At 44.4% G+C, this 17,458-nt stretch overlaps 1 protein-coding gene across 1 annotated transcript in view; it reads left to right on the top strand.

Moving 5' to 3' along the window:
* The window catches only part of LOC115085328, a 271,980-nt gene that overhangs the window by 112,682 nt on the left and 141,840 nt on the right, over nt 1-17,458 (top strand). Inside the window, exon 6 of the mRNA XM_029591204.1 lies at nt 10,285-10,468. Within this exon, the coding sequence (XP_029447064.1) occupies nt 10,285-10,468 (184 nt within the window). The remainder of the gene's footprint in view (nt 1-10,284; nt 10,469-17,458) is intronic.

Here is a 17,458-nt window from a genome sequence, read left to right as displayed (position 1 = left end):
TGATTTTCAGTTTAGTTTTTATCTTTACAATCTATTTATATTTTATGGTTGCTCTATTCTGTATTTGGTGAGGGTTTGTTGTGTTCTGCATATGTTCTGAGGCGAAATATTCTCCCAATAGGAGTTGTATTTGTGTTTTAAGGTCTAGTATAATATTTGTAGTGTTTGTTGCACTGGAGGTGGACCCTTGGGCCGAGGTAGAGTTGATGCTACATGTAGGGGAAGCCCTATAAGTCCCCACCGTCAGTAGGCGGAGCTGGCTGACTGACGGAGGCCGACTGGAGCTTCTCCAATACCAGTCCTCGTTCACCGTGGGTTGAGCCCTTGGGTACTGGAGCCGGCTGGAGTTAGGTGGGCTCTGTCCAAGGTCTTCTGGTGGATGAGGAAGAGGTCAGCCAGGGACCAGCAATGGTAGTAATGGAGAGTCTGTACTGGATGAGGCGGAGTCCCGGAGACCGGGGTGCCAAAAGGTACGAGAGTCAGACAGGGGGCACCCGGGTAAAAGCAGGCCGAAGCCTGAAAGGCTAAGTCCAGGGTTAAGACTGTAGAGGCATTGTAGAAGAGGCTGAAATCAGGGCAGGCGGCATGCAAGAAGCAGTGGCAAGGCAAGGTCAGATCCAGGAGATAATCAGTAGCATGGTCGGGCAAAGCAGAGGACAGGTCCAGGAGATGATCAGTGGCATAGTCAGGCAAAGCAGAGGTCGGGTCCAGGAGAGGTCAGTCCGAAAATCAAGTTGAGTAAAGACAAGGCTCAGGAACTAGGAGAAGTGACGAAACCAGGATCAGGAACATGGAAGGAACAGGAACCAGGAACACAAGGAAATCACCAGATGAGGCAACGAAGCACATGTCCAGTGTGTAGACCTGTTGCAAAGGCAGCTAACAGGAGCTGGGCCTGGCCTTATATACCAGAGCCTAGTGACGTCATCATCTGTGGCCGCGGGTTGGATTCCCACTGCAGCCCCTTTAAAAGGAAAGGAGATGTGCGCGCACCTAGGGAGGAGCCCAGTGTGGACCATGCGGAGAGGCCCACCGCGGAGCACAGGCATCCGCTGTGGAGACAGGAGCACCGAGGGCTGCCCGAGGTCGAAGGCGGTGGCCCATAGCAGCGAGGGAAGTGGAACCAGATGCTGGAACAGGTAGAAGAGGGTAAGAGGGCCTGGCCACGGCAGGCATACACAACAGGCAGTTAGTGCTGTTTTGTTATGGGAAGTTTATTATATTGTAATTGTAATTTAATTTCCTCATGGCTTTCTGAGGGTCAAGCACACAACCAACATGCATATAATAGGCCTAATATATGTGTTCCAAATGTCTATTTTTGCAGGGATTTCTGGTTGGCACCACAGCAGTGCATGTAAATATGTGTTATTTAAACTCAGAAGACTGTATTTTGCTTGTTGTTTTTCATGTAAAATCTATTATAAATGCATAATTCTTAATTCTGTGTGTATGGCGAGGGTCAGAGGGTGTATGTGTGCAAGGCTATAAGGTTTGACTAGGGCACCTAATACTCTTGCCCTGGCTATGGGTTTTGGGAGAGGGGGTGTCAATATTTAGATTGCTGGAAGAAGCTGGTTTTTTTTTGTGGGCCTGGTACAGAGAGTGAATGAACCGTGTGCACAAGTTATAAAATCAAGGGTCGGCGCATGCAAGGGGGTGTACAATTGTGTACATTGCGTGCGCCAAGCCGTGCTGCCTTCCCCTGTTCCCTCCCTCCTAACCTGACCTTCCCACCCCTTCCCCTAATCTTTCTCCCTCCAACTCCTATTCTAACTGCCCCCAAAATATTTATTTTACCTTTTGCGCCTGCCTCTGGGCAGGCGCAAGTTGCGCAAGCCGGCCAACTGCCAGCACGCAATCCCTTGACACAGTGGCAATGGCCACTGTGTTGCAGGCCTCCGGCTGCGTCACCACCCCACCCATTCCCTGCCCCCTTCCCGCCCCTTTAGTAAAGCTCCTGGACTTACACGCATCCTGGACCTTTTGAAAATAGTCCTGACATGCATAAGCCCTCCATATTTACGCATGTAACCTTTTGAAAATCCGGCCCAAAACTTTCACTATAAAGTAAATAGTTTCAATCACTGCAATTACCTATGCTGGATCTACCAACTATTCATGATGTGGAGGAAAAAACCTCAGAATAGTAGCAAGCCTAGTTAAACAACTTAAGAATTCACTACAATTATTCCAGTCGTCAGTCAAAAAACCTCCATCTACCTTTTATTCAATTATTCAAAAAATGTTTATGAATGATTTTTTTCTATATATAAAACTTAACTCATAACAATATCCCTTCCAATCCACAGATTTTGCTTAAATTCTGCTTAAATCCACAGAAGCAGAATCTGAATTGAAAGGGACATTGTTATGAGTCAAGACAAATTTTATATATAGAGAAAATCATTCAAATACATTTTTTTGAATTATTGAATAAAAGGTGAATGGAGCTTTTTGACCAATATTTGCAATAATTGTAGTGAATTCTTAAGTTAACTAGGCTTGCTACTATTCTGAGGTCTTTTTCCTCTGCATCACGAATAATTGGTAGATCCAGCTTAGACAACTGCAGTGATTGAAACTATTTACTTTATAGTGAAAGTTTAGATTTTTTGGTTTGAGATAAACTTGAGTAAACCAGGAAAAACCTCAGATTCTTCTACGATTACTATAAGATTCTGAAGGAAACGGTAGCAGGCCCCATTAGCAAGTTTTATGAGGATACCTTAGCACGGGACTTCTTCCCAAAGGATTTTAATAAGGTTTATATCACTGTTTTAGCTAAGCCAGGGAAAAATCCAGAATTGCCATCATCTTTCAGGCCTATTTCTTTGCTGAACAGTGATTTAAAGATTTACGCTAAAATATTAGTAGACAGACTGAATCTTGTGAACCCTTCAGATATTTAAAATAATCAAGTGGGATTCATTAAGGGGAGGACAGTTGGTTCTCATATAGTTAAGCTGACTATGGCTATGGCCATCTGTAAAAAGCTTAGCATTCCAGCTATGACTATTGGATTTGACGCTGAAAAAGCCTTTGATCGGGTCTCATGGCAATAGATGTTTTCAGTGCTCCATAGGTTTGGTTTCCAAGGGGATGTAATTAAAAGCATTTCACTTTTATATAAAAATCCAGTGTCTCATATATTAGCTAACAGTGGCAGTTCCCTAAACTTCAAGATACATAGAGGAGTAAGGAAAGGTTGTCCTCTCTTGCCCTTGTTATACATATTGGGGCAGATTTTAAAACATGTGCATGAGCGTACATTTGTGCGTGCAACCCGGCGAGCACAAATGTACGCCCGATTTTATAACATGCACGAGCAGCCGCACGCATGTTATAAAATCAGGGGTCGGCGCGTGCAAGGGGGTGCACACTAGTGCAAATTGTGCACGCCGAGCCCTTGGGGAGCCCTGCTGGCTTTTCCCGTTCCCTCCGAGGCCGCTCTGAAATCGGAGTGGCCTCGGAGGGAACTTTCCTTCCCCCCCCCTTCCCCTCCCTGTCGCGCCCCCAGCCCTAAAGAACCCCCGTACCTTTGTTTTGGAAGTTATGCCTGCCAGAGGCAGGCGTAACTTGCGCGTGCCGGCCAACTGCCAGTGCACAACCCCCCTGTGCTGGAGTCCTCGGCCATGCCTCTCGGACTGCCTCCAGGCCGCCCAGCCCCACCCCGGACAGCCATGCCATGCCCTGGACCGTCTGCCCCACCCCTGCCCTACCCCCTGCCCGCCCATTCAGAAAAGCCCCGGGACATACTTGTGTCCCGGGGCTTTATGTGCGCCGCTGGGCCTTTTGATAATAGGCCCTATACGCGTAAACCCCCTACGCACGTAAATCCTTGAAAATCTGCCCCATAATCTATAGACCCTTTACTAAGGAAAATTGATGGGAACCACTTAATAACAAGATTAGGCATAAGGAGCTAATCTTTTAAAGTTACAGCCTTTGCAGACGATGTTTTAATTTTTCTTACAAATCCAGTGAATTCTCTATATATAGTGTTAGAATACCAAATACTTTTTGGGACTTTTGCAGGGCTAAAGATTAACCAGGAGAAATCAGAGTCTTTATGGGTGTATGGGTAATTTGAAGGAACAATGGTGGAGCAATTTCCCATTGAGATGGGTGGAAGATGAAATGAAGTATTTAGGTATTAAAATTCCTGCAAATATTAATCTGATTTACAAAGTGAACGTTCTACTTGTAATGCAGAACATGGCTGAAAATTTAAAGAATTGGGCCATGATACCTCTTTCACTTACTGGCAAGATTTAATTATTAAAAATGATGGAGATTCCCAGGTTGCTCTATCTGATGCAAATGTTACCTATTTGGCTCTCTCAAAATGATCCAAATGAGATAAATCAAAGCTTTAGACTTTTTCTCTGGAATGGGAAAAAGGTGAGGCTGTGGATTGAACCCAACATGCATAATGAGACACATTGTGAATTGGCTCACAGGTCCATTTATTATTCCCCTCAGGAACATTTAAAAAGGTGATTTGGGACATGGTCACTTTCCTCTCTACTGCAGATGGAGACAAGAAGTCCCAAATGACCTTAAATCGTAATTGGTGATGTCCTCTTGCAGGAAGGCCTGGTCACTACTATGTAAACTCGCATGCCAAAATGGTAGAATTTCAGCTTTTCTATCTATTTGTGGAATTCCACAATTTCCCCTCAGGTTATAGTTTTAAAAAATGGCATAGAAAAGGTCTCAAGTACATTCAGCAATTTTTTATTTAAAATTGAAACATTTTGCACCACTTTCAGGGATTACAACACCAATTTCAATTATCACACAGGGACTTCAGTGCACACTTACTACTGAGACACTATGTTATGGAACTTATTAAGAAAAATCCAGACTTAGGATCCAGTGGTAAAATGCAAGAGGTCCTTTTAGGGGAGAAGAAAGGGAAACTATCTTCTGCTAAGTTTTCAAGGGCTCTTATTACTCTTGAAACTCGGGAGGACTACTCAGAAATATAATTCCGTTGGTCTAGATAGGCAGAATTCCAATTGACACATAAAGATTTTCTTTATTGCTTTAAGTATATCTGGGAAATCACGGAAAATGTGAAGTTAAGAGAAACACAATATAATTTTTTTCTGGCAAATTTACTTGTCAAAAGTGAGAGCATATAACGCAAAGGTATGCTCCTCAGCCAGCTGTTTAAAATATGGTGCGTAGGTTAGTGACTTTGCACATGGGTTCTGGAGCTGTCCCAAAATTTGTCAGTTGTGGAAGGAAGTAGAAAATTTGTATTCCAGACTATTAAGGGTCTTTTACAGGAAATCCATGAGTTTGGCTCTTTGGTATTTATGACGAAGATGAATATACATTGAGAAGTAAGCAAAAATTGTTTAAAGACAAGGCAGGGTTAATTGTGAAAAAAAAATTGACTAACTGGATAGATAATGAGGATCCAAAAATAACTCTGTGAAAATAGAATGTCTTAACTTTTGAATATTTAACTGCTAAATCATTAAAAGCCATGATGCAAGTTTCAAGCTTTTATAGATTATTTATCCCCTTTAGTAAAAAATACTATATTGAACCTATAGTCCTTTTTTACTTTCTAATTCCCCTAAACTGCTCCAGAAGATGGTAATATTAGCTTTTGATGGTTTTGAGTGGGGTTTCAAATTTGATGTATGGTATTAGGGAGGGAAGAGGGTGGGAAGGAGAGTAACAGAAGTAATGGGTGTTTTGATTCAGATTGTTCATCTGCTTTTGTATATTCTATGGATTATTGAGCAAGAGTTAAGATGTGTTTTGTGAATGTTTCTATTTTATAACTCATTGTTTCAAAAATTCAATAAACAAATGTACAAAAAAAAAAAAAAAAAAGGTCAAGGGACACCAGGAGGCTTGTTCCTGAGAGGCCTAGTGAGCTGGTGGATATGGTGGTTGGCTTATTCTCATCAGCTCAAGCTTGAGCATGAGTGAACTTTTCTAAGAACTCCATCATCTTGATATCACCTTCAGAATTCGTCCACCATCCTTTTCACAGCTCTCCCTATGGCATTTAGAGTCCATCCTTCTGTCACAGGAGTAGGAGCTGCAGCATCAAATCTGGGAACAGGGCTCCAAGCACCTGCTGCCCAACTTAGGACAGAAATGGCTGACTAGCCTCACAACCAGCATCCTGAGGTCTCAGGTCCAAAGTGGGAGAAGGCCCTACAGGGAAGGGGAGAGGGATGATTGTCTCCAAAAGCCTGGGGCCTTCAGGGGGCAGAGGGAATGGCTCTTGTGCCGCCAGAGGATACACCACCACTGCTTGTGGTGGTGCCTGATGCTGTTCTGTGGTGGACCCAGGTGCTTCTGCAGCAGGAGGGGATCAACTAATTCCTCCTCAGACAAACTGCTTTTATCTATGAAGAGAACAGAAATTGTGTGACAATGTATCTCATATGCTTCTGGGTATGATGTACATGATCCTACAAGCTGTTAGAGGACATTGTATTAGTTGGAAGAGGTTGAGACAAAGGGAAATGCTCCTAGCGGTGTAACATCCATGCCCTATAGGGAATGTTAATGCCATAAATAGGTTCCCAGAGATACAAAAGCTTCTGTAAAGCTAACTTGTACTACGTGATGACTAAGTAGTATGTGTGGCACATAGGTAGGCTCAGCATCTGTTAGGTTTGTGTTGGGGTGTGCCCTAGATAGCAAGACATCAAGTGCCAGGATGTTGCAACTAGTCAATGGATGTTTGTTAAATGGGAGGTATTCCGTTTGCCTGGTAATAATATATGGATCAGGATCTAACATACTCTTGAGTTCAATACTAGGCTTGTGAGTGCATAATAAATACTGCCTCATAACTGTGCTTCTCGTGACTTAGAGAATAGGCTTGCATGAAGTAAGTGTACATGAGAGTTGCTTTAAGCAGTAGGAAAAGACAAAGTCATTTACAATAGCAGAGGTAGAGAACCTATGATTTAACCTTCATTCTACCAACTGGGGTCCAATTGGACCCCATGCACTAATGTGCTTCCGCTATATAAACACCAGAACTTATTTTCAGCTGCCATTTTAGGAATTTGTCACTTAGCCTATGGTAAGTCTGATTCAAATGTTATTCTAAACTATTCTACTTTATTCTTCCTACAGCAGCTATTTATTATTTGGGGTCCAAAAAGACCCTAGATTTTGTGACTTTCAATTAAGCAAGTTTAAATATTTTTAACTACCGATTCTTTGCATTTTCAATGATTGAGGTTGATAAGAAAGTTCGTCAGATGTGCAGTTCTTGCCCAAAACCTGTCTGTCATGACCGCAGTACACAAAAAGCCTGTTGTGACGAATGCATCTAAACCTACAGTAGATTCATAGCAGGGAGTTTAGAAACATTCACAAACACTGAACATCACTAGTTTTTTTAAATTATATTTCATCTTCAAAATTCCAATGCAAAATTTCATGTCTAAGTCAATTTTATTTGTTTTGTTTATAAGTTTTGAACAAGAAATGAACAGAATTCTCTTAAGTCATATTAATAATATTAAGAAAAATTGGTCAAAACTTTCTTTTTGTGTTTTCCATATTTAAATAAATAAGGCATGTTCAATGACAATGATTCTCAAGGTCAAAACAAAACTGCATGGGGTCCATTTGGACCCCATTTGGTAAGATTGTGGTGTAAAATATGTTGGTAGGATGAAGGTTAAGCATGAAATTAATAAAAGTGCAAGATTCCTCCCAGATGGTAAAAAGGTAGGAACTTACCTGCATGCCCCTCCTCCCAGGTATGCACCTAGTTCAGCCACTTCCTGGCCTTCTTCTTGAGGTCCTCAATCTATACAGATAAATAGGGATACAATACAATTATCTCACTATTTCTCCCTTTTCCCCCCCAATCCATCCCAAAAGTTTCCTACCGTGGCCCCTTTAAATTTCTGCCTCCTGTGCGCGCATGCGCCTAGGGTGCAGAGTCTGTAGATGGAGCTCGGCGGCGTTTCCCTTGTGGGGACGCCGCCACGGAGAGACCCAGCCGTGGCCCAGTGAGGAGCAGGGAATTCCGTGAGCAGCCCGGAGCCGGCAGAAGAGGAGGTGAGAGCCCGGCCGTGGAGTCCCGCGGCCAGGATTCGTAACATATATGCTATATTTGTGTATTAACGCCTTAGAAAATTCTCTCCTTAGTAGAGTCTTTCTGGCAGGCTTCTCATTCTTAATGTCAGTTGGGTTGTTGCATTCAGAAAGGCCATAGGTACCTAGAAGGCTGGAAGTTTGGGCAACAGCAAAAGTACTATTGGTGACTTTTAATTTTGATTATTACAAAGCTTCATTGTTAGACATTGGAAGGAAAGGGTGCTGTATGTGAACTAAATAGGGAACCATACATACACACCTTTTAAAAAGGGTAGATTACAAAAGGAGGAAAGTGACAAAAAACTGTCTTGGATAAGGAATGATATCATACTAGCTGTCACACTATGGCTGGCAGTGTGGGCAGGAATACCTAGGCAGCCTGAATAGGAAAGTCAGTCTTTTTGTATCATAATCTGCTATGTTATTACTTAAACAGCAGTATCAAAACTGTCAGGCTGATACAGTAAAGCGTGGCCACGGTTGCCCGTTTTTTAACCCGCTTTGGACGCACGTTTTGAGCGTGTAAGACGGACCTGCAATTCAGTATCGGCTTTTGCGCGTCCTTAGCGCTTGACGAAGAAGACGCGTATCCATTTCTACCCACCGCATGTATATGATATGTCAATGATTGGATTAGCTATTCCCTCCGATACAGTAACGTGCGCCCAAATTATCACCTTTTTAACCAGCTTATTTACCGCGACTTTAACCTCAATATTTACCGCCTACCCTGACCCTGGCGTTAGAAGAGGAGGACATGGAATACAAAGGCAAAATCTACCAGATAGAAGAGGAGCACATGGAATAAAGGGAAAATCAACCAGACAGAAGCACAGACGTCCGTACAGGCAGCAGGGCATTTTAGTCATGGATGTCCAGAAAGGCCGGAATGTCCATGAATGTCCATGAATGGAAGCCGTGACCTTGGACGTCTGGCCGGGTGCTCAAGGCAGCGGCCATGGACATTGGAAGGCAGCGGGTCCTCCAATCATGGACACCCGGATAGAGGCGGGAAGGTCCATGAACAGAAGCCCCAACCTTGGACGTCTGGCCGGGTGCTCAAAGCAGCGGCCATGGACATTGGAAGGCAGCAGGGCCTCCGATCATGGATGCCCGGATAGAGGCGGGAAGGTCCATGAACGGAAGCCCCGACTTTGGACGTCCGGCTGAGCGCCCGGATGTGGAAGGTTGGGGGTGGCCTCCAAACAAGAGGACGTCCGGATGCTCAGGACAGCGGCCCCGGTGTCCATGCGGGGTCTGTAGAAAAGAACCATCCACTTACCTGGTAGAATGACATTTGAAATGACAGGTACCAGCGCACCATGGATACCGTATAAGCGCTGTATACCGCTCTATACAGTAAAATGGATTGCGAACGCCTACTGCTTCATAGGCGCGCTTTGGATGCTCGTTTGCTGCCACTTGGATTTGCGTCTAATTTGAATACTGAATCGAGCGGCTTGTGAACCAAAATGTGCGCGCGTCAAACGCGTGGGCACCCGGCACTGCTGCACTTTTTCTTACGCATCCGTACTGTATCGGCCTGTGTGTCAGGCTTCCAAGAAGTCATGAGGGTAAACTACATGGAGTGACCATGGTTATAACCCAAACTTCAATGAGCATGAGGAGACTCCTGATTTGGACAATGGCTTCACAAGTTTTGATAGCTATGTGAATATGGGGGGAAAAGCAATTGTAAAAATGTTTTTTAAAATTTTCAATTTAAATATCTGATTATCTAAGTTTGGAAATTTTAAATAATTGTATATGAACTTTTTTTTAAAATTCTAGTTTTCTGAATATGCCTCATAGAGTTTTTTCTCAGGCAGTTATAAAATCGGATGTACATGTGCACGCGCTAGATAGCGTGCACACAAGTACGCCCGCGCACAACTTTTTCAATTCTAACCCTAAATTTTCTGGAGATGTTGGGAGGATGAGCAGCTAAAAGGAGTCTGAAATGAGTATTATTTTCTAGATTCAGTTAGGTATGTGTTCATTCCTGAAAGCAGGCACCATTAATTTAGTGTAGAACCTCTAGTTCTTTTTCAGAATAATTAAGCATGGAATTAGGAGTTTGGATATATTATGTTAATTACTTTGTTTAGAATAATTGAAATTCAACTAAATAATGATGGCAATGGAAAGCACTGTAACATAATCCTCATTTTTTTGTTTTCACAGCCAAAGCAATATGACACTTCTGGAAATGGAAATCCAGGAATTGCAGGAGGAGATTGCTAAAGATGCTAAACAAAAGACATATCAACAAAAGGAGATTAAGTACTTTACTAAAGTTCTCAAAGAAAGCAAAATAAGAATGGACGAAACAGTGGACGAAATACTCAAAGATGAAACAGAAATGAAGGTTTTATTTTTTTTAATTCAAATTTAAATTATACGGCAGCTATTAGAGCATTATTGGTTATCTTATAACTGTTTGTTGAGCATAATTAAATGGTGTAATATTAAGGATAAACCAGAAAAACAGGAAAACTGCAAAGGATAAATGAGAAGGCAACAAGCTGAGGTATGTGGACAGGAATATGTATATATATTTTTGTAAAAATAGTGTGAATTATTATTATTTTTTTTTTACAAATAATAAGACAATGCAGTTTATTATAAAATTATCTGCTTGAACATGTATATCTGTATAAAAGTATCTGGAATAAGCTCACTTGGCCTGGGCTGACTGTGAATATTGTGGGTCTGATCTGTTTGAATTGACTGGACTTATTGCTGAGAGCCAGTAATGATGGTGAAGAGATCCCATTTGTGAAGGAGTGAGTTAGACTCTCCTTAAAAGCCTGGGACCACAGACAGGAAGGGAGTTTTGCTTTGAGGGTGTTCTCCTTAGAAGGGGATAAGATGCTACAGCTATGGAGAACATGGAGGTGCAGAGGGGGGTGGCAGGGAAGGCTAATACTGCTGAACTGTGAGTTATAATGCTGTTTTTATTTTGTGAACTGCAAAGGTAAGCGGAGCTGTTTCTGTTTTTTTTTTAGTGTCATTAATAAAGAAGTTTGAGAGAACAGCCAGAGTCCAATCTGAGTCTGTTCTCTGGTTAGACCAAAGTCACTTATAGTGTCACATATGGTGTCAGTTCAAAGATTTCTGCGCTAAGCCTTGCACAGGCAGAGAATTACACCCAGAAAAGGGAAAAAGAAGGAAAAGTGAAACTTTTTTCCCCTGGAGCTTGGCTGCAGTTGTAGGCAGAAATTATTTTACAGCAGGCTAAGGAGGGTAGCTCTGACTAGAGAAAGGGATTTATATTGTGAGCCAGAGCCAAACAGAAGTTTGTGTGTGTGTGTGCATGTGTGTGTTTTGGTTCCTCCTTGAGGGAAAGTTTTGTTGTGCATTTACTTATGAACAGGGAAGAGCCCTGTAAGAAAGCTTTTGAGCAAGAATAGCCAGTTAATTAACATGGAACGATTACTGCAGACCCTTGCAGAAGGACAGCAGCAGCTCCAGAAATGGATACAAACCCTACACTAACAGTATGGCCAGCAGCTGGGAGTGTTGAACCAGAAGCACAGGGCATTGATAGTCCAAGTAATGGAAGCTGCTACAAAACGGACAACTGTAGTGTAGCTAGTGGTTAAAATGAAGTCAGGGCAAGATCCAGATGTTTTCTTAAAGAATTTTGAAAGAACATGTCAAACACCCATTCCTACTAAATTGACAGCACACTTCCACAATGGTGGAGCTATCTCTTGTCTGCACCCAAGTGTTGGTAGTGCTATGAAAGGGTAATTGTGAGTCCGAGACTCTATGAATCTGGTGGTCATATGTATCAGCCACAGTTTGAAATCATATGAACCCCAAGATATACTTGGAATGTTAGCCATTCTTTCTCTGAAAAGCTTATCAAAACCGAGCCATGCAACTTCCTCTGTGTCTCTCTCACACGCCTACACACACACACACACACACACACACTTCCTCTATCTCTATCTATCGCTCTCTCTCTCACACACACACATGCAGACAAAAATGAACTGGAAACCACAAGCCAGATTCTGTATGCAGTCAACAATGGAAAAGCAGAAAATTACTATTCCTTAAAACAATACAATTAAGAAATATAAATCAATCAGAATAGTAAAACCATACTAAAAAAATATACATTTCAAAACAGCTGATGAATAGAATAATATTCAATAATTAGAAGCTCCTGTACAAATAATAGCCAGTAATTAAAGCTAATAAGGATTAAAAAAAAACATTCTCCTTACCTGTCACCCTGAGATTGCCGTGAACTGGGGTACACACACATACAGAGACACAAACAAAATATGCTCCCTCTGTCCCTATACACATACATGCTTGGTGAGAGACAGAGGGCGCTTGTATGTGTGTGAAAGAGACAGACACACACGTTTCCTCCATCTGTCTCACACATACACTCTTCCTCTTTATCTCTCCACATGATTCCTGTCTCTCCCATACACACACACACACACACACACACACACATGCTTCCTTTCTCTTACCCCCACCACTACACAAAGGCACACTCTCACACATTCACACCCATAGGCACACATACACTCGCTCTTCTATACACTCACCATCTCATTCACACACAAGCATCCTCTCATATACACATACACACACCCACACCCACAGAGACATTCTCTCTCACACCCACCCACACAACCTCATACACACCCATACACCCTCATATACACCCATACCCAAACACACTCATATACACCCTCATACACACACACCCACACACCCTCATATACACCTCATAAACAGACACACCCTCATACACACATACACACACACATATTTATTTATTTATTTAACAGTTTTATATACCGCAGTTCAGGTAACATTGTTACTAATCACTTCGGTTCACATTTCAACAATTACAATGACAATATAAAGAATAATTTATAATGTCTTACATAGAACAGGGAGAGTGAAACGGATAATAACTTACAAATAACAGGGAGAGTACAAATTATATACAAATAGCTTATAATTTATTTATTATGAAGGTTTTGTATACCGATATTCGTTAGGAAAACATCACATCGGTTTCCATAGAACTATAAAATAGCCAACAGGGCTTTACAATGAACCTGATACAATAAACAATGAACAGGGGAGGGGGGTGAGGGAGGGGGCGGGGAGGAAGGGGAGGTGGATTAGAGGGTGTGGGAAACCAGGGTTACCAGGGTTATAAGAACAGAATGTGAAGTCACTGAAGCTGTCTTGGAAAGACCTAGAGTCACTGTCATGACATTCGTTCGGAGAAGCAAGTGCGCATGGGAGATTATGCGCATGGAGTGTGCATGGGAGATTATTGATGGAAGGATGTTGAGGAGGTGTCAAGGGGAGGAATTCTTCCGTAGTGGTCTGTGAGAGGATAAATGGGTTATGAAAATGCTTGGTTGAACAGCCAGGTCTTAAGTCTTTTTTTGAAGGTGGGTGTCGATTGTTCGAGCCTGAGGTCTGGAGGGAGTGAATTCCAATGTAAAGGGCCTGCGTTGGAAAGGGCTCTTCCACTCAGGGGTGGATTTTAAAAGGCGCGCGAATAGCCTACTTTTGTTTGCGCTCCAGGCGCAAACAAAAGTACGCTGGATTTTAGTAGATACGCGTGGAGCCACGCGTATCTGCTAAAAACCTGGATCGGCGCGCGCAAGGCTATCGATTTTGTATAGCCGGCGCGCGCCGAGCCGCGCAGCCTACCCCCGTTCCCTCCAAGGCCGCTCCGAAATTGGAGCGGCCTTGGAGGGAATCCTCTAACGCCCTCCCCTCACCTTCCCCTCCCTTCCTCTACCTAACCCACCCCCCCCGGCCCTGTCTACACCCCCCCTTACCTTTCTCCGGGGATTTACGCCTCCCGGAGGGAGAAGTAAATCCCCGCGCGCGAGCGGGCCTCCTGCGCGCCGGGCCGCGACCTGGGGGCGGGTACGGAGGGCGTGGCCACGCCCCCGGACCGCCCCGGGCCATAGCCACGCCCCCGTACCCGCCCCCAAAACGCTGCCGACACGCCCCCGAAACGCCGCGACGACCGGGCCCGCCCCCGACACGCCCCCGACACGCCCCCCTCGGAGAACCCCGGGACTTACGCGAGTCCCGGGGCTCTGCGCGCGCCGGGAGGCCTATGTAAAATAGGCTTCCCGGCGCGCAGGGCCCTGCTCGCGTAAATCCGCCCGGTTTTGGGCGGATTTACGCGAGCAGGGCTCTGAAAATCCGCCCCTTAGTGTTGTTTTGATAGGATGTGCCTGTTAAGTGCCTCTCTGGCCTTGTCTCATTGGTCGGGAGGTAGTGTGAGGCTGTAATGGGATCGTGAGCTCAATTGACGTGGAGTTATGGATGACTTTGTGGATGATTGAGAGGGTCTTGTAAAGAATTCTATATTTGATTGGGAGCCAGTGATGGTTCTTTAAGATGGGTGTTATGTGGTCCCTTTTGTTGGATTTTGTTAGAATCCTTGCTGTGGCATTCTGTAGCATTTGTAATGGTTTTAGTGTGTTGGCCGGTAGCCCAAGCAGCAAAGAGTTGCAGTAATCTATTTTCAAGAAGATGTCTTTGGCACTTGCAATCAGGAGGTTAGCTGGAATTGCATCTATTGGGTAGGAAGATGATTTCAGTTTTTTTAGAACGTTTTCAATCTCTAAAGTGGAAACAGTCTCAAGGGTCTCAAGGCTTGAAGTGAGTAGTAGGGGTGGGGTAAACATATGATGTGGGGAAGGGACTATCTTTTCCTTAAGCGGGTCAAGGAGGTTGGAAATTTAGTTCATGAAATAGGTAGCCAATTCAGTGGCTTTACTTGCTGCTTTGTCGTCTGGAATAGCGAAGGTGGGTGGTTTGGTGAGGGAAGCAACCAGTGAGAAAAGGGCTTTTGGGTCGAAGATAAAGTTGTGAATTTTTTGTGAGTAGAAATCCTTTTTTGCTTGAAGAATGGAGATCCTGTATTGGTGCATGAGAGTTTTAAAGGCTGCAAGGTTTGAAGTTGAGGGGTTCTTGCGCCATGTCTTTTCTTTGTTTCTGAGTTCACGCTTTAAGATTTTTAACTTTGGAGTATACAATGGTTTTTTTGTATCCTTGTTGGTTTGGATTGTTTTGGTAATTAGAGGGCAGGTCAGGTTAGCCACTTTGTTTGTGATTTTGGACCAGGAAGCTAATGCTGAGTTAGCGTCTGTGAGGTCCAGATGGGTTAGTTCAGGGGTTAGAATGGAGATGAGAGTTTCAGGGTTGCAAAGTTTTCTGAATTGAACCGTGGATTTCTGTGGTGCCTTAGGAGTAGGTTGATGGTTTAGTAAAGATAAATTAATTAGCTTGTGATCAGACCATGGTATTGGCTGGCAGGTAGTGTTGGAAGAGAGGGTGAGGCTTTGGTTTATGAAGATTAAATCCAGGGTGTGACCAGCTTTATGAGTAGGATCATTTATGAGTTGTTTGAAACCCATGAAGTTGAGGGTGTTTAGGAAGGCTTCACAGTTGGATGAGCGAGGTGTGGCATCTACATGGAGGTTGAAGTCTCCCATCAATATGGCTGGAGCATCAGTGTCAATGTGCTTGGCAATGCATTCTATTAAAGGTGAGGGGTCTGAATCTAGACGACCTGGAGGGGTGTAAATGAGGCCTATTTGCAATTGAGAGGATTTGAAGATAGCAAATTCGAGAGAGTGGGAAGAGGTGGATGAATGAAGCGACAGTCTAAATTTTTTGTTGGTGGCGAGTAGAAGACCGCCTCCTCTTTTTTTCAGTCTTGGGATGGAGAATATATCATAGGTATCGGAAGTTGATTGAGGAGGACTGTGTCTTCTGGCTTTAACCAAGTTTCTGTGATGGCACACAGGTCAGGTTGCTCTTCTGTGTGGAGGTCATTCAATAGGTGGGTTTTTTTAGAGAGGGATTGAGCATTCAGTAGAGATAGCGTGAAAAGTGTGAAGCCTAGAAGTTGATTCAGGGGTGATATCATGATTGGGATGAGCCTGTTAGGTTGTTGTGCGGAGGGAGAGCCCTGTTTTTTTGTTGGGTTTCTCTTGCTGTTGAAAATGATTGGAATGGTTGAGTGGCACATGTTTAATTTCTGTTGGTGAAGTTGTGAGGGGTGTTGTGTGTAAGGTTGAAGGAGGGGGAGGGGTGGAGGTAAAGAGTAATGCAGCTAACTCAGTTTGGGGGGAAGAGATGAAGAGAGGAGATAACACGAGGAGGCAAAATAGTGAGTGTTTGTTGGGTCTGTCCGAAGGGTCTGTACGAAGGGGCGTACAAAGAGGCAGGCCCCTTTGTTGCGCTCCTTCGGCGCGCGGCGCCGGAGCGAAGAGAATTTAAATGCCTACTTGGGGCAGCCCGATTGGCTGTCTGTGGCTCCATTGATTGGCTGGCTGTGCTGCTGCTGTGCTGCTGGAAGCCGGAAGAGGAGCGCTGCAAGGAGGAGGCTCGGGCGCGATCCAGCGGCGTGGGGGCCTCGTGGTCGGACCGGGGACCCGTTTGGGGTGAGTTTTGTTGGGCCTTACCCCGGCGGGTCTCCGGCGCCGAATGCACAGGCCTGCACTCGGTCGGGTCAGTCCGAAGAAGAGATCGCGGTGCCGGAGCGAACAGAATTTAAATGCTTCCTCTCACCCCCACCTCCGCACACAGACACCCTCTCACACATACACACCCACAGGAACACATACACTCACTCTTCTGTATACTCATCATCTCATACACAAACAAGCATCCTCTCGTAAACACACACACACTCACATAGACACACATTCTCTCTCACACACACACACCTCTTCTCATACACACACATACATACCCTCATGTACACATACCCATCCAAACACCCTCATACACAGCAACACACCTTCACATACACCCTCATACACATCCACCCCCACACCCTCATATAGACCCTCATACATACACACCCACCCTCACACACACACCCATACCCCTCATACACTGGCACTTAATCTCACACGGCCAGTCTCTCCCTTCTCCGGCTGCCGGCAGCACCACAAGGTCTGTTCTATTGCCGCCTGCTCCCAGAGTGTCGGTGGCAATGCTGGGCCTGTTCTTCTTCCGCCAGCTCCTGGAGCACCAGCGGCAATGCTGGGCCTGTCCTGTGCCACCATGCCGGATTCAGGAAATGCCGGCAGTGCTGCTGGCCTCTACCACTGCATCTGCTTGCTTTAGCTGGTGGGTTTTCCCCACCATGTCACTGTTCTGCGCCACCGCGGGACCTTTCTGCCGGAAGCAATGGCACTCCTCCCCCTGTTGCCACCCGGGGTGGACCGCCCCCACACTCTTCTCTTAGCGTGCCTCTGTTATCAGTATTGTTCTGATGTATTAAGTTTATCCCCCCCCCCCCTCTATAAATCATTATTCCCAGAAGTGA

This window comes from Rhinatrema bivittatum, chromosome 2 (genome assembly GCF_901001135.1).
Source record: "Rhinatrema bivittatum chromosome 2, aRhiBiv1.1, whole genome shotgun sequence".
Lineage (NCBI taxonomy): Eukaryota > Metazoa > Chordata > Amphibia > Gymnophiona > Rhinatrematidae > Rhinatrema > Rhinatrema bivittatum.
This window is presented reverse-complemented; position numbering and strand designations above follow the sequence as displayed.